The 26295-nt window shown below is 38.1% G+C and overlaps 1 protein-coding gene across 6 annotated transcripts in view; it reads right to left on the bottom strand.

Annotated features, from left to right (window-relative positions):
- The window catches only part of TRPM3 (transient receptor potential cation channel subfamily M member 3), a 396319-nt gene that overhangs the window by 235583 nt on the left and 134441 nt on the right, over positions 1-26295 (bottom strand). For 3 of the 6 annotated variants that reach the window (XM_052701294.1, XM_052701291.1, XM_052701295.1), the window contains exon 1: positions 16081-16223. The exons of 2 other annotated variants lie outside the window; for them this stretch is intronic. In XM_052701294.1, the coding sequence (XP_052557254.1) occupies positions 16081-16170 (90 nt within the window). In that variant the 5' untranslated portion in view covers positions 16171-16223. Of the gene's footprint in view, positions 1-16080; positions 16225-26295 lie in introns of those variants that run through there. One more of the 6 variants, XM_052701289.1, reaches the window with a different exon arrangement.

The following is a 26295-nucleotide window of genomic DNA, read 5'->3' as shown; positions in this document are numbered from 1 at the left end:
ACAGTCCACAAAAGGGATAAAAGAAAAATTCTGAGCCAAAACACTCTTAATTTATTCTATGTAATTATATGATTTCATAACGGTATGCTGAAAAGATGAAATAAAAAAAGATTACCTGCTACCATGAACAGCCAAGGACAGTCAAGGCTTTAAGTTATGACAGTGCGTGTTCTCTGATAGGAGAGTTCTCCATGCTGCCTGTACATGCCTGTCAGTGAAGTTCCCTGGGATATGGAGTAGCATTCAGTATCAGGATATTACCACTCATATCGCAGTAATGTAACCATTTTCTAACATCAGGTCATTTTGAAGAAAATGACTTATTTTTCCTGTAATTGCTTGCAGGGCAAAGACTTTAGGTTAACTTCATACAGGTTATGTTACGTTATGTTCATACAGATTTTTTTTTTTGCCAAAGCAAAAATACTGGCTATGGAACACATTTAACTGATTAGGTCTATCACTGCACAGTTGCTGCAAAAATTAGAACATGGAGATTTATTACTATTGCTTTTATACACTGACAAAAATAATTTAATAAGGGCTTTATAAATAAGTATATCATGTTCACATTTTTGTTACTATTCTCTAGTATATTTACAAAAATCCTTCATTTTCCCAGTTCTGTATTAATATATTTAAAATAATGAAAGCATTCATTCTGGTTGGCCTTTGAGACAGTGACTTGCATTTACCATCACCTTGAATGTTCCAAAACAGTTAAAAAAAATTAAAAAGAAAACAAAAAAACTGAACAAAGAACAAATTTGCTGCCCAACATGTTTTCTGTCACAAGAAAGTATGAGGCCAGTGCTGGAATATGCAGATTGTTAAGTAAACTTTATTACAGACCTGAAACACTGGTAATTCTAAACTGACAAATAGATGCCCACTCTAAATTCATACAGGTGATGTGAAATTGCCCACAACACCATTGTGGATATTTAGTGATTACAGGAATGAACTTAATCTTGATGTCGATTCCACCAGAAAGAACAATACAATTCATCTAATACCGTACTGAAGTATTGGTCCAGATCACTGTCTCACAACTAAACCAATCATCTATTGAATTGCTAATGTTTCCATTTTGTTCTGTTTAATTTTCTTTGAAGATTTCTTAGCCAATTTGTTGGCTCATACACATCTCAAACATCTCAAATTGAGAAGATATTACTCTGGGGTCCTACTACTATTCCTGACTATAAGTTCAAACATGGTTCTGTAAAATATTGAGAAGTTAGTAAATGTTTCTTGGTATCCAGTTGTCAATGGGAATAATAACTACTGATATAAGGCACATCATATTACAACATTTTAATTATATAAACAGCAACTTCAATTTGAATTCAGGAATGTTGGTGTGGACTTTTTTTTTTTTTTTAACCTAAACTGTACTAGAAGGTCTGTACTTCATTATACAAAAGACCATATATTTATGAAGAAAAATAATTTTTCTCCAACTTCAATTAAAGCCATTCGGAACAATAAATCACATGGCCTGACCTTCAGATTATAGTAGATCACTATTTAGAAATTAACCAGATAACAAGGTTAACAAATATTCAGTCCTCCTAAATCCCTTTGTCATATGTCAAAGGAAAGAAACTACAGCCCTCAAGGCATTACCAAGATCCAGGGCCTCTGAACTGGTTAACAACTGCTATGCCAACTGACCAAATACAGCTGCATAAAATTTACAGGTAAATATTCTTCTGTGCTTCGGAAGCAGAAGCATCTGACTAGACCTTCTAGATCTAGAAAGAAATGTAGATATTGCTACTTCAGCATGCCAGAAAGGATCTGTTAGAAACTAGAGAAGTTGGCTATGAATTAGTACTTTGCTTCCAGGTGCAGTCACCAGCTCATCTGTCATGGAAATGAGAAGACAAGCAAAACTTCTGGCCAATCCCAGAAGTGAAGATGGAAAGAAGAGGAGGGGAAGATAAGTCTTCTAGAGCATCTGAAACCCTCCTGCATCAGAAGGCTTGAGTTTCAGTATCTCTATACAGAGCTATATGTATATATATGTGTATATATATATATATATATATATATATACATAAATAGGATGGAGACTAATAAGAATTCTTACCTCCACTGTGCAAACAGTGGATATAAATTTTATTTTCCTCATCCTCCTCAGGGAAAATTAATACCTGTGATTTTGAACTCTTACATCACCTTCTTCAAATTTCATCCACAACCATTATAAGGCACAAAGTACAGATAGTACAACAGTACACACAGATAGCACCATGACTAGGAGTTGTGCAAAAATACTTATGAATACATATAGCTCAGCCAGAGCTCAGTGATTCCTTCACAGCAATTGGTTAATTATATAAGTAGTAGTAGAAAACTACTTCAGAATATAGAATGTGTGACAAACTGGGAGGGGGGGGACAGGAGGGAAGAAGGGGAAGCCCACTCTACAACACTGACAGTTAAAAGCTCTGACACCAATACAGAACAATGCTTACTTTTTTTTTTTTTTTTTTTTTTTTTTTTTTTCCAGAAAGATACTACATCTCTTTGAAAAGAAATAGCAAAGTTCATGGAAAATACTCATTTGTATTTTCTCCACAGTAGGAAAAATTTATTTTGTACACATCAGTAATCACTGCTTCAAACTTAGTGGTGAGAGCCACAATCTAATGGTGTACCAGAATCTAATTAATCCTCACATTTATTTATATCAATACATTCTGCAAGAGGGATCATTTATTCCTTGAAATATTGCACTATATACTTACTTCCAGTGAAAATTCATTGTAACATATAATTCAGTTCTTACAAACTTCTTTTTCCAAAATACGCTTTGCTTGAATGCATACATGCAATGAACTGTATAAATAACAGTATCTGCATTGCCTAACTAAAGAAAATGAGAAAGATATCAGGGAACTGATGAAATGGTTTACTTTATTTAAGAAAATATAGATAAGCGACCAATTCAAATGAGACTAGAAAGACTCTCTTGGAGATCTGTTCTTCCCTCCTTAAAAAAAAAAAGAAGAAAGAAATACCTTTGATAGCTATTGCATCTCAGTGCAGTTTTTAATGGCCCTGAGCATATCCACAAGTTTTGATTGCCCTGACCAGCCTGAAAACATCTTTCTGTGTAGTTCTCCACTGCAGCCTTTCCACAGGTCCTCAGGGTTTGGCTACCTTTAATCAGGACCAGCTCTGACAGAGGCAGGTCACAGTCTTGCAGCCTTTTTTAACACCTCTTGCTCCCAGTGAGCCCTGTCTCTAAATCTTCATGTGCAAACCTGGAGCAGTTCTCTGGGTACTGTGACCTTGTGTCTGTGGTCATAGTCACAGTAAGAAGTATGAAGTTGTTTGTGAAAATTGAATGGCAGCAATGTTCCCACAATAGCTCAGGTAGAGGCCATTTCAGTGGAGATGACCAGGGCTAAGCTGGGAGATCTGAATCCCATGGTTTTGTGGTCTCTGAATTTGCCCAGGAGGCACCAATTCCTACTCTGCTCTGACCTGCATCAGCCACTGCCTTTGCCACCCAAAGGGAACCTACGACACATGAAACCCCTGATGCTTTCACCCATCGCTCTTGCTGGCATAGGTGCAAGCAGTACATCCTTATTTTTAACTCTACAGCAATCAGGACTCCTGTGCTTCTCTCTTTGGGAATTAGATAGCCAGAGCCTGATACAAAATCCTGTTTGGGGGCTTCTAGGGTTCTTCTCTCTAGCTCTCTCCATATAGATTTATCAAAACCAGTTCTTGCCAAAGAAATGACTAAAAGACCCTCTGTGCAACACTGTGCATAAAGAAGGACTTGATTTGAAATGATCTAGGTCACAGATAACAAACAGCTTGACAGCAAACAGCTTATAGAAATTGCTAGCTCAACAGCTGGCATGATAAGGAGTAACAGACACAGTGGCTGTGTAAACTCTCTGAAAACAACCTGTTGCTGTAAGTTTCTACGATCATGACATCATTAGAATCCAAACAAATTTATGATGCTCAGCTGCAAAACAACTACAGCAAAAACAAGTTTGGAACATAATTGCAAGGAAATGTGTAAGTAGGAACTGCTTTTCTCCCCATTCACAGAATACATACAAAGATCGTCACCCTCCATCTTGATGTACCTGCTGCCCCCCACTCAGTGGGAATAACTTCAGAAGACCCTTCTGACAACTCCTGTATTTCAGATAGGCCTGTGACAAAAGACTAGCACTTGCAGTGCTGTTCAGCACTACTTAAGAAACTGTTTAAAAATACATCTCTGCTCACACTTAAAGCACCAGAGATGCCTGCAAAGCCAAGGACATTTGTTTTCATGATTAACCTTCATTACCCTCAGAGAGTGGTCAGGCACTGGAATGGCTGCCCAGGGAGGTGGTGGAGTTGCCGTCCCTGGCAGTGTTCAAGAGGCGTCTGGATGAGAAGCTGCGAGGTACGGTTTAGTAGCTTGTGGTAGCAATGGTAATGGGAGGGCAGTTGCACTAGATGATCTTGTCCTTTCCAACCTTGTGATTCTATAATTCTATAATTCTATACTCCATTTTGCAAGATATATCAAATCAAGAAAGCACAGTTCACATGTGAGCTTCAGTTATGTGTGGCTGCTTAGGCTTCAGTTTTGAGAGCCTTCATGAACAAGGAGTCTACAGTTTCTTCATCCAACTGGCTTCTTACCATTGAGTTCATTACCTTTTATTCTGACACTTTGCATCTCAGAAAAAAACCTCTGAGTTCATGTCCTCTGTAGCTTGCATACAGAAAACAAGGAATAGGATTTCCTCTCCACTTTCCCTTCCTATGGTTGAACTCTCTCACATGTCATCTGCATCAGTTCTCTGACCAACCTCTGCCATGCTCACTCCAACATGCCCACGTATTTCATGTTTGGGAATCCTGGCAGCTGGATACAATACCCAGATGTGGTCTTACGGAGGAGGAGTTCTCTTCCATTGGCCTCTGCCGACTACATTCCTGATGCAGTGCAGGATGAATCTGGCCCTCTTTGCTGCAAGAGCCCACTGCTGAGATCCTTCTGTTAAACTTTGCTGCCCATCATAACCTCCAGTTACCACCACTATTTCAACTGTCAATAAAATAGTGAACTGGAAGGCATGCATATGTATACGGACTAACCAATTTCAACTCAGATCTGGGATTAGTAACCTTCTATCTGTAGAGTGATATTAGAAAGGAAGACAAGGAACAACAATTTGTAAAAGGATGAACTTGATTGGAATTTGAAAAAAAGTCCAGAATGAGCAATGACGTACCAATTTATAACTAATCCAAACAAGAGGGTATAATAATAATTGCTGCTTTAAGCTTTATGCACTTTAGCTTTTATGTATTCACAGAGTACTCAGATCACATATCAGCTACCTGAATTAATTATGGGTATTTCACTACTTACTGCATGCTCCTTTTTTTGCACTGAGCAGAATGCGTTGTTATACTACCCATGGCCTCCCAGTGAGCTAAAAAATGCCCCCCATATCAGGAAGCAACCGTTTTAATGGCAGCCACTTTGAGTATCTGAGGAAGATTTCAAATCTGAGAATCATAGCCTATTGCATCATGGAAGCACAATAGGAAATCCAGAAAAAAAAAGCTAAACTGTAAACGGTTCAGTTTTGGTACAGACAGATTATAAGAGTTAGATTTTAGCAATTTTGGGTTTTCCAGCTGTAGGACACAACCAACAGGCTTTGACAGATTTCTATTTACAGAGAATGTTGCCAGAGCAATTTCTGACAAATTAATCCACAGTGGGGGGATATTAATTTTGATCACATAAAAATAAAGCATTATAAGACAACTTTGAGAATATTAATGCTAGTTTTACTCACCATGATACCTAATAGATACTTCCAAACTGGGATTTTTATACTACAAGACACCTTTTTATAGACTGCACACATACAGCTGCAGCATTCTACAGAGTTTTTGCATGAGGAAGGTGTGCTATGGTAGAACAGACATGCCAGCTTAGTTCAGATGGTGCTGCACTAATGATTTTGCTTTTACTAAGGTCATGGAACTTTTACTAAGTACATCCTAGAACTGGGGTCCAACTACCATATTAGCTAGAGTTGAGCCACAGTTGTGAAAGAATTGTTCCTGATGTGAAATGAACTCTGCCTTTCAGCTGTACTGAAACAAGTGTTCAGAGCAGAATTAGGGTCTAGTTGACTGCTACAAAGAATCTGGAAGTAATGCCGTATTAAGTGAACACAAAGGGAATGAAATAAAGAATACTCCACAAAACTAGCTTAAAGTTGAGCATTTCACTTTGCAGTTCCAAAGACTAGGCACATAAACATAGTTTAACTGTAATGAAATATTATTTGTTAACTACATCCATTCAACTGCCATGAACCCTCAAAGGAAATGAAATAAACATTTGTTTCTATGCTATTCTGCTACTCAAGTTAATTAACATATTTTTTCTTCAGTTACTCTTATTTATTTTATGATCTTAAGTAGTTTCCTAGAGCTTTTTATCCTCCTCATGCACTTTAAGGGAATTGTAGACTTAAAGATTTGATATTAAAAAAAATTAGCAGCATTAGTTATGCGTAATGTATGCCCAGTTTTAAATGAAAATAAAATAATCTACATTATACATATCTTGGATTACTACAGTGTTCCTGTTTCAAAGTTCAAGCTCTGATATCTAGCAGCTAAGTTTTGTGCCAGTGAAAGTGTTTCCATTGACTCAGTGGATTGCAGATGAGTCCTAAATAAATTAATGGAAATTATATGTGCTAAAATATTTCAAGGTGCCGAGATGTTAATTTTATCATGTAATTTGATACAAACAATTTGCTCAGTTTCAGAACTTACTTAAAGACTTCCTGTAGTAGTCACCTTTCCAGAAAACTGCAATACTGGGTGAATAAGTATTTATTCTAATTTCTTCCAACTCTAAAGACATCTATTTTATCAGGGGATTTTTCAGTAATTCTTGAGAATATTTGAACATTAAATAAATCAAGAAATTTGCACTACTTAAGAAATAAAGAGAACCAAAAGAAAATAATTCATTTTCATATGTTAGCAATGGAAATCAGCAGCTTCTTAGCAGAAGCAATCCTCTGAACAATTTAGTATTCCCATCTTGAATAAGCTAACGCTCCCACAGTTATCATTAATAAGTAACTGCATAGGATGTTTTGGGCTTAATAGATCAGATTTTTATCTTTAAATTATTCTTAAATAATCACATATATCAAGATAATATAACCTGATCACATTTAATTTCCCACTAGGATATCAGGGAAAACCACTTTTTTTCCCCTTCCAAATTCATGTTAGAAGGATAAAAAACATTTTTTATTCCAGAGCAACGCACAAGCATGCTACATTTTCTCATTTGTATGTAATACAGGTAGAGTATGTATACTTTAAGTTCAGTGTCCTAATAAGGCCTGGAATGCTGATTTTACCCCACACTGAGTTTTAAAATTTCTTTCCTAATGAAACAATTTAAAAACATCACTCTTGTTACTATGCAAAGAAACAAAATGAAGTGGTTGTGCCACCCCAATGCTCTTCCTGAAGACTGATTGTTGGTTGGAACCTCATGCTCTTGTAAAATCAGATAAATCAGAAAGGTTTGGTAGGCAATTTAACACAAATGTTACCATTAAACTATCCAGTTTCCAACCAGCACACCGGAAATATTGAAAACAAAAGACTGCATACTCTGTGTTTACAGTGGACAAAACAAAGAATCACAGGCTTTAAATGCAGTAAGAAGGATTCAGGCAGATACTCAGAAAAAATATTTCTGATGGCATAGATAGGATCATTATAAAAGATTGCTTGTGTGTGTTATGTCTCTAGAAACTTAAATACCCATGTGAAATAACACATATTGCAGTAGTCCAGTCAGTGGATAGATAAAGCAAGCAACTTTTGGGGGTCAGTTATCAGACTACTGGTGGCAAATTATTTATTCTCATTATTGCAACTATAATCTTTCACTACCAATAACCTATCACTACTGCTGCCTTGATGTATAGAGGCTAAACAGTTCAATGCTTAGCCAGCTGGGAATCATGCAGTTCACAAAAGGGGCTAGGAGGGAGTTGGGCAGAGATCTAAGGAAAAACAAAAACAAAACAAAACAAAACACAAGAAAAGCAGTTGCATTTTGTTTAGGTTTTTACATGCTAACACTAAATGCATAGAAATAAAAAATAACCAATACAGCATCCTGCATAAGGCATTATAACTTGAAGTACTGGACACAAAGAAGTTGAACATAAATCTGTTTGGAAGATGCATTCTGTGATTCAGGAAACTTCGAAACATGCAATCATAAAAAAGCCAATCTGGAAAGTCCCCGGATATCCCATAATTAGTTCCCTCAGCAATAGTTTTGGTCTCTTTGTCCAGCTGTATGCAGAGATGCACTCCAAGCTATTGTATGGGGAAACTGAAGTGTGATACTGCATTACAATAGGCCCAGCGGCAACATGCCATGACAATTTAGCAAACCACAGAGAAGGTTCCAAAAATGGCAAAAATGGCATTCTGTAGCAAAATGTGTTGCATCTCCCATGAAGTCTACTTACAGTGGATCTGTAAGATATCACATCTACCTTCTGCATCTATCAACAACAGCTGAAGAATGATAGCTAATTGAAAGACAAAACTTTTGCTGCATAACCTTCTCATTGAGATAAAATCAGCTTGATGGTTGTTCTAACTAAAGTATAAGAATCCTGATATTTTCTTTGCTTACTTCCCCAACATCCCTAAAAGCACTTTGTCAGGTTGTTTCATGTCATTATAGTATTTGGGAGGGGTAAAAAATATTTTTGATGAATTGATTTTATTCTATGCTTTATTACCAGCTTTGACACAAATTTCCAGAGCCCCAAAGGCATTTCTTTTTACAATGTAGCACATTCTTGTTAGCAATTCAGGTGGAATAAAACCACTCAGATTCCCTTCGTGGTCCTGTGGCCTGAATTGCTCACATGGCACCCTTTCAAACATATGGAACAGTATTGAAGAACAACATTAAAATCTTACATTGTTAACAGAGGACTTTATTAACACATCAGCAGCATATTGCTTGCATTACTTCTGTACCCACTAGCATTTACAGTTATTTTTTAAATAAAACCAATAGTTCAGAACCAGAATTTTTTCCCCTGTTTCACTAATACACATAAAAATGCTAATTACAATTTTTAAAAATGTTTCTGGAAGAAAGAACGTAACAACATCTCTCGTGCAGAAATTAGGAAACTTCCATTTACTTTCTGATATCTGAGTCTACAGCAGTGTTTCATGCATTCTCAATTCTTGCAAAGGCCAGTGGGAGCTGCAGCCATTTGACACCTTCTTAAGCACTGAAATTTGAAAAGATTGAGCCCCAGAGAAAGCAAATATCATTTAAGAGTCAAATGCTTTAGCAGGAAATGTTGATATCCTTCGATCAATTCTCTAATGCCCCATCTTCTTCACTAGGCCCACTGGCCACTTAGTATATCAGAAGGTAAAAACCCACTGTATTTTTTACAATTAAGTTAAAATCACCAATAAAGACTGTGTACTTAGGGAAAGCACTATCAAACAATACTTATGAAAATCTAGCTTTTGCAGGAGTCTAATTTTTAAGAGTCTCTGTACATGAGACTACAAACAACATAACTTTTTCTATCTTTTTGAAAAGGACTTGCTCAGTGATGACGTATGTAGGAAGAAAAAAAAAAAACAAACTTTTTTTCTCCTATACCCTTCTGGTTTTAAATAGGAAACTGCATTCACACAGCCATTTCCATCCTGAAAATCTCAACCACTTTCTCTCCATAAGAACTCGGTAGATTACAGCTTCCTTCAAAGCTAAGTGCACTCTTCTGCATGTGGGCAATCCTCTGGAAACATGACTTCTCCTGCAGAGAGAGTGGACTACATGTTTTGTTACTATCTCTTCCTTTCTTTTATCTTAGCTGGGATAAGGTGGTTTAATCAATAAGGCAAACTGCCAACAAGCCTTGTTTCATCCTAGATCATGTAAAAATGCACTCAGTATCCATGAATTAACCATACAGAAGTAATACTTTTGTATATAAAAGAGAAAGAACTTTCCTTTCTTTTAAGAAGTGTTATCTGTTGAGTTATTCTTTACACATGAGCATGCCCAGATTGGCTCATCTTGCATTTGTTGAGATGACTTCAAGCAGAAAGATGTTACTGGGAGCAAGAAGACCTCTACAGCATACTATCACTTCTTCAGCCCCTGCAAAAAAATATCTTCACCATGCAGACATTACTTGCAAAGTACTTACAAAGTTCTAGAGCCACAGCTAACAGCTGCATAGCAGAGATGCAAGCACAGCTGTGCAAAGCTAGCTTGAAGCTACACTGCAATAAAATATATATACACTGCAATAATAGCTCAGAATTCTCTTACGCCATACTTAAATGATGAAATTGATGGCACAAGAGCATAGCACCTGACAAAAAGCAGGGGTTTTTTTGTGTGTGGGTTTGTGTGTTTTTTTTTTGTTTTGTTTTTGTTTTTGTTTTTTTAATCTGGCAATGTAGGTTTGGAGCTTCTAAAGACAAATTATGGATCCACATCTGTAACAGGTATAACTACAATCTTCCTGGCAAGAAAACAAAAGGTTGTTAACAAATAATTCCTTTTGGAACAGAATTCACATGCTTTCTCAAAACTCATATGTCTACTGCATCCCACCATACAGAGATGTGTGATTATATTTTCCATTTACAAATTTGCAAGAAAATTGTTACATTGACTGACATTTTCTACATGGTTATCTTTTAAGCAGTCTGATCCTAAGGGATGAACTGTCATTACTTTCCAGAATGCATCCAATTCTCCTGAAGGAGTTACAGGTGGCAGCTCGTTCTTTATTACAATTTAAGTCAGAAAAGCAGCTGAGTGCAAGGCACAGGTAAGTTACTGCCTTCATTTTACTGCCAGTATGGTGCATATTACTTTCAGAAACACTTACTGTGCTAACTCACTCATGATATCAGTATGCATTAGGATTCGTTCCAAGTACCTCAGTTTTCCACTGGGATTTTGCAAAGTTGCCCTCTCATTTTGTAGTGGTTGGAAACATGGATATGGGAAATCAGCTGAAAAGTAACCTGAATCAATTCTTAAGCAGTGAGAAATCAGAAGAGCCCAATGCCAACTGGACATCAGAAGACTGGTTAACAGAAAAAAAAATCTTTACAATTTGTCTGCCTTTGTACTTTGTTGATAGTGAATAAAATTGCATAAAAAACTAGTCCTATTTCTTAAGTGTATAATGCAATCTACAAGTAATAGTACTGATTCGTGAACACAGCATACAAACTCACTTTAAAGTCATTTTATAGAACTGTTTTCTTATCAAAAGCACCTTTCCTGATTAAAAGAATTATTTTGTCAGCCCAATAGTGCTATTTTCCTTTCTCTTTTACTGCGACAACTTACAGTGGAGTGTTCAGAAGCACTTTTTCACAGATACATTTCATTCTTCCATCATTCTAGGGAAGTAAAGTGTTTTTCCACTTTACCATATCAGATTTTTTTTAAAAAAGTACCCTGAAATTAAACTGTATTTGGCAATCAAAATTAGTGAGATTTTTGCACTTCAGCTTTTTTATATTCTCCAATGTCCTGAGTTACTTCATGAATTCCTGTTAATTCAAACAAATAAAAATAATTGACAAAACCAAGATACAACTTCTCATTTCATAAGATATTTAGCATCTGATCTCTTCAATCTTTCAGCTGTTTCTTGAACTGAATTAGGATCCCGTCCAGGTTAAGAAAGGGTTCTTTGTATTTACTGAATAGAGCTGAATAGTCATTTTTACTGAGCCATAAGCTGGCAAACACTAATCACAAAATTTCCTCCAGAGTTTCTTCTGATTCATTTTGTTTCCTTGCAAAGCCCTTCCAGATCTCCTGCCTTCCTAGACTACTTACTGACATGCAATTATAATTCCCTATAAAATACTTCAGTAGATTTATTAATGAAAATAGAGTATGATAATGCATTGGTAATTTGTTCCTATCTGAATGTTCAGCACAGTACTTCTACATAGGCACTTCTCTAAATCACTGGTGTTAAGTACATTCAACATTGCACCCCTTTTATTTTTCAGTCTTGTCTAGCATGCATTACTCACTCCTTCGTTCCTTGACATGTATCATTAAGTATGATTGTCCTAGCAGAAGTGCAATACTGGTAGTCTCTCCTAGGGCACAGAGTAGACTTCCAAGTGAAGTCTTCAGTATAATGTCGCTCATCAATTTTTAAAGAGCATACAACATTACTCTAAAATGTCCGTTTTCTCTAAATCCTTCCATTTGGATTTGTCTTCCTTTCTTGTGCAGCCACCTCTTCTTCTAGAGACTCAAAAACTCTCATTCACCATAAAACAAACAGAAATGCGACTGCCAGAGCTTTCTGCAAATGGACAATGGCACGAAGTGGAGCAGGACTCTTGTCACTTCTTAAAAAGTAAATGAGTCAAGGTAACAAGACCTGGGCCAAAAAACACAGAAGAAAGCTGGAGAACTCAATTCAAGCAGAAGAACAGAAGCCTAATGATCACTGTTGGGAAGCCCCACCTGGAAACTAACCTTATCGTATCAGAAGAATGTTGGTTCCTCTCTCTAAGACAAAATCAGCCTCTCAGAACATGTCCTCCAGGCACTTCTTAATCCTCTTATTTTAGATGGGAAGGCATTATACATAAGTTAGCATGCCTTTAAGCATACTGAGACAACCACAGAAAATACTAGAATGGAATGTGCTATGGGAAAGAATGATTAGGGGGGAAAAATGGGACCAGTAAAGGATGATGAGTCAATAACACATGTTATAAAAACGATTTCTAATAATTTGTTCCAATCTGTACTTCAGATATAACAGCTCCTATTACTCTGTGTGCCTGCTAGAAAAGTAAATAAATAAACAAAACTGCTGAGAAAATAGGATTATAAAACCATTCCTAAACATGAGGGTATTAGTGAAGTGGTTTAGAACAGAAACACATGCCTGGAAGAAAAGCATAGGGAATTGAGTTAAACAGCTGCCGGGCCTATTGGCATCTGCAAACAATCCTACTTTATCTACATCAAACCAGGCCAGAGACAAATCAACTGTCAGTTCAGGCAGCTGAGCACTGCACACCAGCTCAACAAGAAGGAAGGGCAACACTTACCTGTTGATTAGCATACTTTGTAATTTAACTTAAATCAGTCATTTTAATACAATTTTAAGACAATTTTAAGGCAATCCTGTAGATCTGTTAGTAATATGAAGTGGGCAGCCTCCACAGAAGTCCTCAATACCTCTGTTTGAAATCACAGATGCTACAATTACTACATATACTTTAATTTTCTCATTCAGAAGACATGGAATTAATTGAAAAGTTCTTGCTGTTTACTGCTGAGGTCCACATCATACCACAATGATTTCCTCACATGTAAAACCTCTGATACTTCTCATTTATTAGAAATTCAGACAAATGTGTGTTCTTGAATGTGTGTTTGTCATATACTTACTGAAAGAATGGAAAAGTCGAAGATACAATGATATTTTATATTCCTTTACTCTAAGTAAGTTTCCATCACATGATGAAATAGTTTGGCATCCAGAAGTAAAAGAGCTAATAAGAAAATGTGCCATTACATATCACTTCTTGTAGTTTTTCTTTCACTTAGAGATCTGCTGGACATCTACTCAGAGGTGATACTGCAATACCCCTCAAGAACACTAAATCCACTTGGAAACCAAGCAGTGGAAATGATCTAAGACCACACTTGTTTTTCCTGTGTTTGTGGATTCCAAGATATCTTTCATCTAGGAGAAAAAAGGAAACAGAAAGGGTAGGCTTCTGGCTTTTTTTTTGGTGTGTTTTGGGATTTTTTGGGGGGAGAAAGACACAAAAGAGAAAGGAATATAGACATCTTTCTGACAGGTTTGAACACAAAAAACTTTGAATACCTGGAGGAGAAACATGAAAATACTTATACTGTTTTTCTGGTGATTCACTACCACTGAAACCACTCTTTTTCCTTGCCACCTATTTGAGACACGAGAATTCTCCCAGTTTAGCTTTTGTACCTTTTGGGGAATTGGGACAATGGGACCACATTCTTAGTAGAATTACTTGCTTTAAGCACATTAAATAAAAGAAGAGAAAGATAAAAGATAAAAAGATAAAAAGATGTGAGAAGCTGATTGGGAGTCTTGAAGATGCTGTTATGTGCATTTCCCTCTCTAATCAAACAGCTCTGCTCATGAGAGCTCAGGAAGGTGCTGGACTATCTCCTTCCTGTGGTCTCTCCCACTCCTCAAATAGCTCTCAATGCAGAAGTTGCCTATCTCTGGCTGTTTGCCCTGCTCTTACTCAGTCTGCAGGCTCCACACCCTGACTGTCCCCAAAGGGTTATAGCAGTAGCTTCAGAAAATCATTTGTAGTCAGCTCTTTTAATAATTAATCATGACGTTCACCCTTAAAACATGTGCAGTGAAGAGAAACCATACACAGGGGGCAATATTCGTCTGCCAAAAAAGAAACATTGCAGAATTTTTTGTGATATTGAAGATGTTAATAAAATTCCCACATCTGTGTTCTCACCCCCAGGAAAATTATGTTTTCCTATATTCATCCAATTCAAAAAATCTGGTTATTGTGATGTGTGCTTCTGGTGCAGAGTGGAGAAGAGGAGAGGACGACAGAGCTGGGGGAAAGCATTTTCAAGAGAATCATACCACCTTCTGATTTGTTCTGTATTACACCTCAGCTGTATTTCGATTTTTCAGCAGTCTAAGTTATCTCATCTGCACTTTGGAGTTGCTCACAAATGCCTCCAAGCAGCTATACACCTGGCTTGGAAACAGCAATATTTTTCTGGGCTAGCCCCTTCCTATTGTAGCATGACAAATACCTGTTATATGCAGCATGGTCACTTGCACACTACAAACACAATGACTGTAAAGGTAATCCTAACTGCACAGTGCACTGCTGTGCAAATACATTGCATTAGTAAGGACTGACCTAATTTTGAAGCTATACACAAAATCTAGAGGTTGTATCAAACATTATGTTCCGACACTACTGGAGCAGCCATGTTTTACCTGGCTGCATATTAATTCCAAAGCCAATTAATTCCAAAGCCAAACTATCAAGATGAGAGGGATAATAAAAGGCATGAATCCGGGATTTTAACATACTACTGGTACAGAAGCCTAAAAATCCTGACTACATTCTTTAAATTTTCATTGTATAATCCAATTAATCAAGAAGTTCCAAGAACAAAGAAGACTGAGCAGTTTAATGAAACATTTTCCTCCAAAAGTTGATTTGTGATATTCTGTGTTCCTGTTACAAATGCCTTTGTATTAAAAGCTTCAGTGGGACATGGAGTAGTAGTGACACTTCGCGCCAAGATCTGGAGCCCTGAACTGTTATACCGAATAATTTTTAAAATCATTGCCATCTGAGAAAGCACCTTCATTCAAAATCGCGCCACTTGGTTTAAGCAAACAAACAAAATCATCATCAGAAAGTTTCACCATTTCTGTCTGCACTGCCGATTTTTGAATGACCCTCTTCCTATATAGAGCTTTCAGCCAACCCAGGTAGCTGAGTCCACTCACACATGCTTCCAGTTACAGGTTGGTCAGAGAAGTGCTGCCTATTTCTAAGGGGGGTAAGGACCCGAGGAGCAGACTGCATTAGACTGCTCACAAAGGAACACGCCTTAGAAATGAATTCCTGCTCCTTCCCTACAAGTTCACTGCTTGGTCTTTCTAAGATAAGGCAAATGGAAGCACGGATGATACCTATCATTACTTGCTCCCTCTCCACCCCCTCCCAAGCCTTTTTCAGTAGATAAACGTGCTGGAGTACAGAAAGGCAATTTAAGCATCTTCAGGTAGTCGCAAGGGGTTGTCTAGGTAGCAGAGGAAGTAATTAAAAGGAAAGTTGGGACTATTGCTGCAGTAAGTTTCCAGCAGCATCGCCTGCGGTGCTCCGGACAGATGCTGCCCGGCGGGCACCGGCGCTCCGAGCAGGGCGTCACCGTACCTTGAGCAGCCGGACGGACGGCAGGAAGGCGGCATGGCACAGTTTCCGTATGGTCCAGTTGAGCGGCCGGGGAGCGTCCGTCTGATTCATGACCCCCCGCGAGTCCCGCCGGCGGAGCAGCCGCACAGCCCGCAGCGCCTACCGCGGCAGCCGCCGCCGGGGCGCGGGCATCCCACACGCAGCCGCCCGCGCCCGCGGTGCCGCAGGGCAGGGCAGGGCGCGCCGGGCGCGGGCAGGGGCTGGGCGGGCGGCTCCGCGCCGCCACCGAGCCTCCTTAAGACAGCGGGCTCCTGCGTGGGAACGGCAGTGCTCATGCATACCAAATGCGGCTGGATGGAGGCGATCGGCCCGCCGCTCGGGGCAGGCTGCGCTGGCTGAGCGGAAAGGGGCAGCCCGCATAAAAAAAGAGGCTGCGGGGAGAGCGGCTGCTCCTGCTCTTCCCCTCCTGCCCTCCTGTAAGAGCAGCCAGGTTAGCCGCTCCCAGGCGAGCGGAGCCATCCGCCTCGCCGCTCCGCTTCCCTGGGCGGAAAGCTGAACAGAAAGGAGGGAATTTAAATACAGCGGGCGGAGGGGTGCTTGTACTTTCTTCCCCAAAGCATTGCCTGGAGTGGGAAACCGACATGAGGGGAGGGGCCAGCGTTCAGGCAGAAAAGACTGAGAGGGGAAAAAAATTAATTCACGCTTGATTTACTGATACAATGCACCTAGGAAGTGTAGTTTCATCGATCCTGCGCAGAATGGGTGCACTAGAGGCGACTGGCAGCATTTAGAAGCTATGCTACAGTCTGAGTGTTGGCATGAACATCCTGGTGAAAAAAGTTCAGGTCAGCGTAGTAACTAAATTTATATGCAGAACAATTCTTTTTAGAGACGTGTGAACATACAAGCTTATAATGCTGGGGCAATTGAAATGTGGTAAAGAACACTTCCATGTGGGTGGTACCTGGCTTTCCCAGGTAAAGAAGATATTCTTAATGCTAGCTTTCTACCTAAAAGAAAAATACCCTTTTTTTTTTTTTTTTTTTTTTTTTTTTTCTTTCCTGAAGATTACATGAAGGAAGAGTTACTAATACAAAAAGAAATGTCCTGGAAAGCATTGCCAGTACTTAATTTTGCCTGTAGTAACCAATTTTTACTAAGAGGAAAAAACTACCGCTTCTCAGGAGAGTTTTAAATCTCTCATATCTCAGGATATAAAACATGGCTAGAAAATGTACTTGGCTAGATTTCACTGATCTGCAGTTTTTATTCCCCATTGTGCTTATATTACTTCTCCATTTATGATTTATTCTCATTAATCAAACTGTCTAACATGAAGCAATACTCTTGGCTCAATTTTTAAGGTTTGATTAAGGACAAACAACTCAGGAGAGAACAGGTAAACTCAGTACAGCTGCCAGTGCCATCAGATCCTCCAGGGTAAACGGACAACCTAAAAACAGAGCAGTTGTACAAATAGAAAAAGGTAAGGATTGATGCTTACAACCTAGTGAATCCCTCTAGATGAAGTCTTGCCTTTGCACACAGATTAATGCTCTCCGAACCCAAGTATACTGGGGCTTGTGTAGAAGGAGCTGAATTGCACTAAATTGGACGTGCAGTACCTATATGCTGCTTTTCAACATGTGCATCCCAGCCAGTCCCACAGCACCGTACCCTCTAAGGAACTGTTTGAAGGCTGCTGTTTGACCCCACTGTCTTTTGCCCAGAAGAGAAAGGCCCAGAACATGGAGCAAGACTGACTATGTACCAGAGGAGACCTCCCACCCGTTCCACCCAACATACATCACAAAACTACAAAGTTTGAATCTTGGGATATCTGTGGAACAGAAAGGATAGAGCACCATCTGATAAAGTCTGTGTTAATGCAGATGAGCTTATGGTTATGACTGGGCAGCTAGTTTACGTATCTTCTTACTTGAGCTCTCTAAATGTATTTCTTTTATAAAAGAAGGAAAAAACTTGGTAAAAAGATGGAACATGATAAGGCATGTGATTTTCTGAAACTAGTCTAAGTCGCCACAAAGGTGGCAAAATTAAGTAGGCAGAAAAAAAATATTTGTGACTTCAAATAGCATGTGCCTTAAGATGTATGCATGACAACTTTTCTATTTTAATTGTAATAAATAATTTTCAAATATTAAGCTTCAGGGGTTCATAGTGAAAAGAAAGAGAAAGATTCAGACAAATTGGAAACAGACTCCCCAGACTATGCCTTCCTCTCTCTGCTTCCTTCTCTGCATGCTCTAGCCTGATAAATTTCCTTTACCCTTGAAGATCAGTAAGGAGTTTCTTGATAAGGACACCAGACTCAGTATTACTTTGACCAACTGCTCTGCATTAGGCATCTGCCATAAACCAAAAAAGTTAGTCTTACATGCCAGGGACAAAGAAGGTGGAGAAATCATAGTGTGCTACTCTTCTTTCCAAAGAGTAGAGTAACAAATCTCAGAGGAGACTAGAGAATTGAGGACAATAATAAAACATAACAGATAGCTTTAATAAACTAAAAATAGTGAGCTCAGTGTATCTTAGCTTCCACAGAGCATCCTGTCTTTGAGATGGAGCTCTGTCACTGCCTTCTTATGCAAACAGTACCTTTGGGACAAGAGCTGTTATGTGATGCAGTGCTTAATACACATCAGCCATGGCCGTGTGCCTTGCCTAGTCATCTGTATTTGCAGAAAATGAGTGTTAGAATGCTAATGTCTCTCAGTGGCAGCTGAGACAGGACACAACCATGGTGTGGGAGCTCCATTTCAAACTCACAGTGTCTGCGTGATTTTGGATAGATCATTTAATTCCTAATTGACAGTAATTTAAAATCATTTTAACTTAATATGCATTTCTTATCTACAAGGAGTACTGCAGTGAGTTTGAGGTTATTTCTTGCATGTAAATTTGAAAAAAGCCAAGCCAGATTTATTTCTCTTTGCAGCAGCCAACACCAATTTTCAGCAAACATTTGGAAGAAAACGGGTATGGAAGAAAAGAAGTCCATTCTCAACAGCTTATTTTAGGTGTTCACAAAAAGTGGTTAAAAAGTCTAGGTACATACTGAGGAGATGTTTTCCATTTGCTGTGTAGGGCTTTTTTATCACTTTAAGGAAAAAGTCAGTGTTTTAAGCTCTTGTTCTATCCTGTTGGAAAAGCAAGTGCTCAACTCAGCTCTTCTATAGTCCATTAGGAGACAGAAAGTTGCAGCAACCCCGCTAGGATTATGAGCTCCTTCTCTGTTCCAGATAAAAGACAGAGCTGCCACTTTGAGATTAAAATGCTTCTTCCTTGAAGTATACTCACTGAGACTTCAGTATTCACATTCTGTTCTTTGTATTTTGCGAAGAAGCACCTTTGGTAACATAGGAAGTCATAATAAACAGAAGACAAATTCGACTGCTGCCTGCATACAGAGTTTTCTACTCTTCTTAAAGCTATTGTTAATGATGAGCACTTTTAAGAGCACCTCTCGGTGGTTTCCTGCCATCTAAGATGATAATAAACCTACATCTAGAATGCTCTGATACAGTAAATTTTAACACTTCTGGGAATGTTACAGAATGAAAAATAGCTGAGGAGCATCCAAACATCTCTGAGCACGCCAATAGCATCCAACATATCCAGCCTGAGAATAAGTGCTTTTCAGAAGGATATTGCTAACCCAGCAACTACTCTCCTCTTACAGGTCACTTAGCACAAGAAAAGCACCACTCTTGCTTAGGCTGTCCATGTGAATAACATAATTTGTTGTTAATATCTTAGAAAGAGTCCAGGAAAGTTTTGTTTTTTTTCTCCTGTTTAATTAACAATTCTGTTAAGAAATACAAGATGTTGGGTCACTGAAATAAGCTGAGAGGTTAGGAATAGGAAACCAGGAAGATACATTGCTTAGCACAGTAGAAACCTCTTTGGATAAGAGGTTTGTAGGTGTGTATGTATGTATGCAGCCGAACTAGGGACAAACTTCAGGTGGAGGCAGGTGAATTTCTGTGTGATACTGCACATGATTTTCCTATGTATACTAAGGCATGTGTGAAGGATACATCTTGTTATTGCATTTATACAGATGCTTTTCAAGGCTTCTTTGCTCTCAGAGCACATTTCCTGCTTTCCTGAGGGCTTGCACAGCCCAGCAGAGTAACAAGTACAGGAGAAAATAGAGCTACCCATGTGTCTTTTTTGCTTTTAGCATTAATTTCAGAAGTACTACAGCGGTAGAGGTTGTAGGTTTTCTTAACATAGGTTTTACATGTGAGTCTGTCTCCTAGTCTTGTGGAGGAGATGCCAGGATGGCAGTAGAAGTAGTTCAGAAGCCATCATTTGAAAGTCAAAGATAACAACACTTTCTGCAGATACAGTCAAGCAGTTTCAGCCATCTCATTACCCAGTCATTCTGCAGGTTTTTAGCTTAGTCAACAATGAAGAGTGTAGCAATGAGCAATAGCCTATATTTATAACAAAAAACTGTGGTTTTTTTCCATTGTGCTCACATCTTTATTTATTTGTCTTCATTATGTGTTATTACTTACAAAAATCAGCCAATAGAAAAATGAGTCAATAAAATCTGAATAAATTATAATTAATTTTATGCCCATCTTCTTAATGGGCACAGATGTTCTTCAAGCTTAATGCAGTTGATACTTAATTCACAAAATTTCTCCACTGCTTTCCCATCTTTTCTATTCACAGCATGCCTCAGGTGGCTTCATTCTTCTCTCATCTTGGCTGAGGTATTTCACAGGTCTGTCACATATTCATATCCACTATATCCACTAGTTCCTCTCCTTCAGTTGCAGAAAATATTAATGTAATGTTTACACATGTATTAAATATTAATTAAATAATTCATCCTAGATACAGGCAATTCTGTTTCAAGCATATACATTAATGGTACTGTACGTAGCAATAAATTATAGTTTTAGGCAACTGACTAAACAGCTAGAGGAAAAGGTATTCCTTCTGTTTTATTCTTCTTCACACATTCTTATATGTGTGCGCCGTAATGCCAAACATGATGAGATTGTTTTATAAGCCTACTCACTGTCACCTTAATGTCACCTTTAACTGATCCATAAGTGTCTTTTGCCTGGGAAGGCTGGGCTACCAGAAGAGATCTTGGGAAAACTGGATTTACCCGAGCACACAGCCACTGTAGAGAAGCAGAGGAACTGGTGAGACAGCAGGGGGTCTGGGCAAATCAGGCTCACACTCACCCTATGGAGATGCATATTTTCCTAGAGAAATTGTTTGATGGCTCTCAGTTCCAAAATGAGGAAAGGGGGCTACAGATTCAGGCTAAACACGCATAAATTGAAGTTTCAGTTGATGAGACACAAGCAGAATTCTGTGGTTTCACTTCTGTGTCTACTAGAAGAGAGTTTGGTGATTTGCACCATTTTACCTCTAGTTGCTGAGTACTTAAAAATCTACCTACTCATAACTTTTGAATGTGTATCCTAGAACACTGTTTCTCTGCACATTCTTCTTTAATTGCAGCCTGCAACCTTTCCGCATTCATCTTTGGAAAGGATTAGAACACTTGGGCATATAACACTTTTATTTTTGGACTAGAAATGTCCATGATTGATTGTTACTTAGAAACAAAGACTGCATTTTAAATTACAATTTTCTTTCTTTAGATAGATTTTCAAGCTGTTATTTCATCAACCTCTATAGCATACAACATAAATTAGGCTGCTTCAACTTTCAGATGTCTGATTATCCTAAAAGCTTCTATCCAATTTAGTCATCGTGTACCAATCTGTACTGTCTAACTTTGTGTTAAGCCTCCCTTGATTTTGATTTGTAGCCTCATTTTCTCTATCATATACTAAGCTCAGATATCAAGTTAAGCGTTGAGTATATCAGTTCAACATTTTACTACAGATAAATTATAAACATTCTCTAATTTGTATCATTTTAGTAAATAAAATACAGAACAAGTGTAAAACTTTATTATGGGATATTCACCCTGACTATTGGGTATTTCTTGAAAGAATCAGAACATTAACTATCTTGCAAAAGAGCACTTCTCTTCGTTTGCTGTAGATTGATGTGGTATATTCTCTCTTTGTCTTCCAGAATGATGATATATGTTTGTATTCTTTGAGTATGGTGGAAAAACCACAAAAACTTAGAATATTTTCTGCTATGAGGCTACAAAGAACCAAGATAATCATGTGATATTTTCAGCATGTACTGCATATCTGCATGCATTCCCCTTCCTCCCAAAGACAAAGACCTTACCATACGGTGAATGCCATCTCCGAAGTGGTTTCCTGAAACCACTTGGCCCATTCTTACAGTGCTGAACACGTGGTATTTCATTACTGAACTGCCTGTTTTATTGAAGATTCCCTTCCATCATGTTTGTATTTTCTATAGTACTTCCCACATCTGCTCATTTAGCTGTGTAATGGTATCCATATTACTTTGCAGAAGTAATCTGGCCACCTAGTGCTTTTGGCCAAGGGTGTCTGTGGATGAATGGTTCAGTCACCAAAACTGAAAAGGCACTCAAGCACCACAGGCTTGAGGGAAAACATCTCAGTGATGGATGGTCCACAAAAAAGAGGATAACATCACAGAAGCATTTGCTGATCTGATTATCAAATCAGCAGGTGTTCTACTAGTAGCTAAAAGCAAGAGCAAAAATGATGCTAATTACATAGAACTCTTTTAACAACTAACCGTATACTTGAAATTTTACTAGGAAGTCCTTCACAGAAATTCAGGCTTATTGGTCACAAATTTCACCAAAGGATGAAGCTTTTTCCCTCACACATTCTGTGCAGCAATGTCTTCTACCAGATGACTGGATTCTGGAGGTGCTATTTATTTGCATTCCTTGTGCAATGGATGGTTTTGTCTTAAACACAACAAGGAAAAGTACAGGGTTTTCATGGAACAAAATTGAAATGGCCATAGATCAGTTAAGATGTGGAAAAAACAAGTATTATTCGAATCCACTTAAAAAGCAAAAACAACAACACACTCCTATGTCTATTTTGAAATGACAGTGGTCATTTTCAAATTGACTTCATTAAGTCTGTTTTTAGCATCTTTAATGTCTGGTTTTGATTTATTTTTAAATTCACATTCCAACTCTCCATACATTCCTTTATACCCTGGGATCACACACACTATTTGACGCCTATGTTTTCACTTAGATTTTTATAAGCACATCTGGACACCAGCTAGCTGCATTGTAAAAGATACGTGTGCTTTCCACAAAGTCTGTTCCATTTATTACCCATTTGTATTTGGTGGCACATTCTGGAAAAAAGGTAAAGATTGGGACCTTTTAGACTAATCACTAATCAATGCTGTAGTTAAAATTCTTAATGCCCTCTAGAGAAGGCAATCTAGTTTTGTACCAAACACAACAGATGGGTGATAGTGAAGGTGCCAGATGAAGGAAACAGTGAAAAGAGCATCAGCTGTATCAAATAAGCTGTAGTCTCAGCTTCCATTTGCTTAACCACTGCCTGGTGATGCTGTTTTGAAGGCACTGAGACAGACGTGAGCAAAAATTAGAGAAATGTTCTGCACTAACTCAGTAAAAATCCTTCTACCTCTAACAGATGATTCAAAGTTATCAAGAACATGCCCTACCATTAAACATGACATTATCACAGTGTCTTATATTATAGACAATTTTTAGTGTGATTTGACATTGTGCATAAATGAGACATTTCTTGAAATTCAGTGACTGCAGATACCTGTGAAACTGCTTGGGGGAAAAAATATTCTTATAAGGAGGAAATGCTCTCCAGTTACGGTTTTTGGGAAAGATGGAAAACAAACAAACACAAAACAAAATAAAGAAAAAACCTTTTCAGTTGTATTTCTTAGAACTTTTTTTTTTCTTTTTCCCTTTTATTTTTGTTTTAGGATTTAAAAGTGTTTTCTACTCAGATATAAATCACAGTTTAGTTCCTTCCACAAACAAAACCACCGAAACAGAAAATCAGCAACTAAATTCAGATAATTATTTTTAGAATCTTTAACTCAGTGTCATAGTTTACAGCTTAATTAAAACAGTTTACTTGAAACTGATATTACTGATATTACTGACACTGATAAAGCCGCTCCTGGAGTACTGCCTCCAGCCTGCATATGGAGATGCTGTAGAGAGTCCAACAGTGGGCCACAAAGACAGAGGCATGGAATCATAAAATCATTAAGGTTGGAAAAGAGAAATAGAATCATCTAGTCCAACCATCCATCTTCCAACAATATTGCCCACTAAACCATGTCCCAGGTACTACATCTATCCTTTCCTTAAATACCTCCAGGGATGTTGACTCCACCACCTCCCTGGCAGCCCATTTCAGTGCCTCACCACTCTTTCTGAGAAAAAATTTTTCCTGATATCCAACTTGAATCTCTCTTGCTGCAATACAAGTTCATTTCCTCTTGTTCTATAACTGTTACCATGGAGAAGAGACTGACCCACAACCCACCGAAGTATTCTTAAAGGTAGTTGTAAAGAGCAATAAAGTTTCCCCTGAGACTCCTCTACTCCAAGCTAAACAATCCCATTTCCTTCAGCCCCTCCTCATAAGATTTGTGCTCCAGAACCCTCACCAACTTTGCAGTCCTCTCTGGACACACTCCAGGGCCTCAGTGTCTTTCTTGCAGTGAGGGATCTGAAACTGAACACAGTACTGGAATGTTTATCCCATGAGGAAAAGCAGAGAGAACTAGGATTGTTTATCCTGGAAATGAGAAGGCTGAGAAGGACTTTATCAATTTGTATTATATAAACACCTCAGGGAAAGGCACAAAAAAGACACAGCTGGATTCTATCCATTGGTGCCCACTGAGAGAATAAGAGGCAAAGGACACTTAAACTGAAGGTGAGAGTCCTGTCATAGGATGCCCACAGGGACTGTAGAGACTCCTCCTTGAAGACCTTCAGAAGGACATGGGTCTGGGCAGACTGCTCTGGATGGCCCTGCATGAGCAATGAAGTTTAGCCAAGAGGTCTCTTTCCATCTTAGCCATTCTGTGATGCAAATTCCTGGCACACCAGACAAAACTGTACAACATTTTGGAGTGCTTTTTAATTATTGTTATATATATTTTTAAACTCTATCTACAACTCTAAAACCAGACAACAGGATGGACTCAGCATATAAAATTGCAGTGTAGAATAAGCTCTTTTTGTAAAGCACAATTGTAGTATTACTCATGACAAACTAGCTACTCATTTATTTAAGCAGACAAGCTGCCCATGCTTTTGCACATCTCCGAAAAGAATATACATACCTATCCAGACATTGCAAGAGCAGAATCCACAGGAGCAAGAAAACAGAGCAAAAGAAAATAGGATTTTTTTCCTTGAAGTGTCAGTCAGTTATGTAACTCGACCCTGCAACAGCCTTTAAACATGCACTTTCTACTTCAGCTGTTCTTATAGCTCCCCTATCACAATTGTACAATTCTCTTTCTCAAATTATTCATACCAACATTAAATGGCAATACAGAGCTGATGGAAAGCTTTCCTTGGAAAGCTCTCCTTGCAAGCCTTTGTCAAGTTTATGTTCTCCTTACAGACTGTCCTGTAACAACTAGAAGACATAGCATATTCTCCCCAAGTCTATGATTTCAATCTTTCCTTCATGTTCTTATTACTTTCTTAGAAATTTCAGTTATGTGATTTTTGGCTTTCTCTGAGGAGGCAAAAAACCACATTCCTCCTGATTTCTTGGTATGAGACCTTATGCTGTTGTGTTATGTATAAAGTAACTGCTATATTTATGACACAAGTTATGCATTATGTTTTCAGGTCCACATTATTATTTCAGACTCTTAAAAAGAATTTTCTGATTCATAATGGAACAGAGCATCTATGGACATGATTTATGTATGATTTTGTTACAGCTCTTACTCTAATTCAGAAGGAAAAAAATAAAAAATTCACTGTGAAAGATAGACAAACATAAACAAGTTAGGAATTATTAAGTGAAAGACAAAACAGTGAGGAAGAGTTGTGTAAGTATTTGTATGAAGTTCTTTAATACCTATTTTCCAAAATTATAATTTGATATAAACTTCAAATAAGACAAGTCTTGGGAATATGTTGCATTATTAATTGAATAATTTTTCTTTTTTTTTTTTCTTTAACTGAGTGTTTCCAAATAAAAGTACTACATAATTTCTACATATGTTCTGTTTTTTTCATGATAGTTCATGCAATAAGCAGGAGATTAA

Source organism: Tympanuchus pallidicinctus, unplaced genomic scaffold, assembly GCF_026119805.1.
Source record: "Tympanuchus pallidicinctus isolate F22 unplaced genomic scaffold, pur_lepc_1.0 scaffold4, whole genome shotgun sequence".
In the NCBI taxonomy this organism is placed as follows: domain Eukaryota; kingdom Metazoa; phylum Chordata; class Aves; order Galliformes; family Phasianidae; genus Tympanuchus; species Tympanuchus pallidicinctus.
Note: the sequence above shows the minus strand (reverse complement) of the source record. Positions and strands in the feature narration are given on the sequence as shown.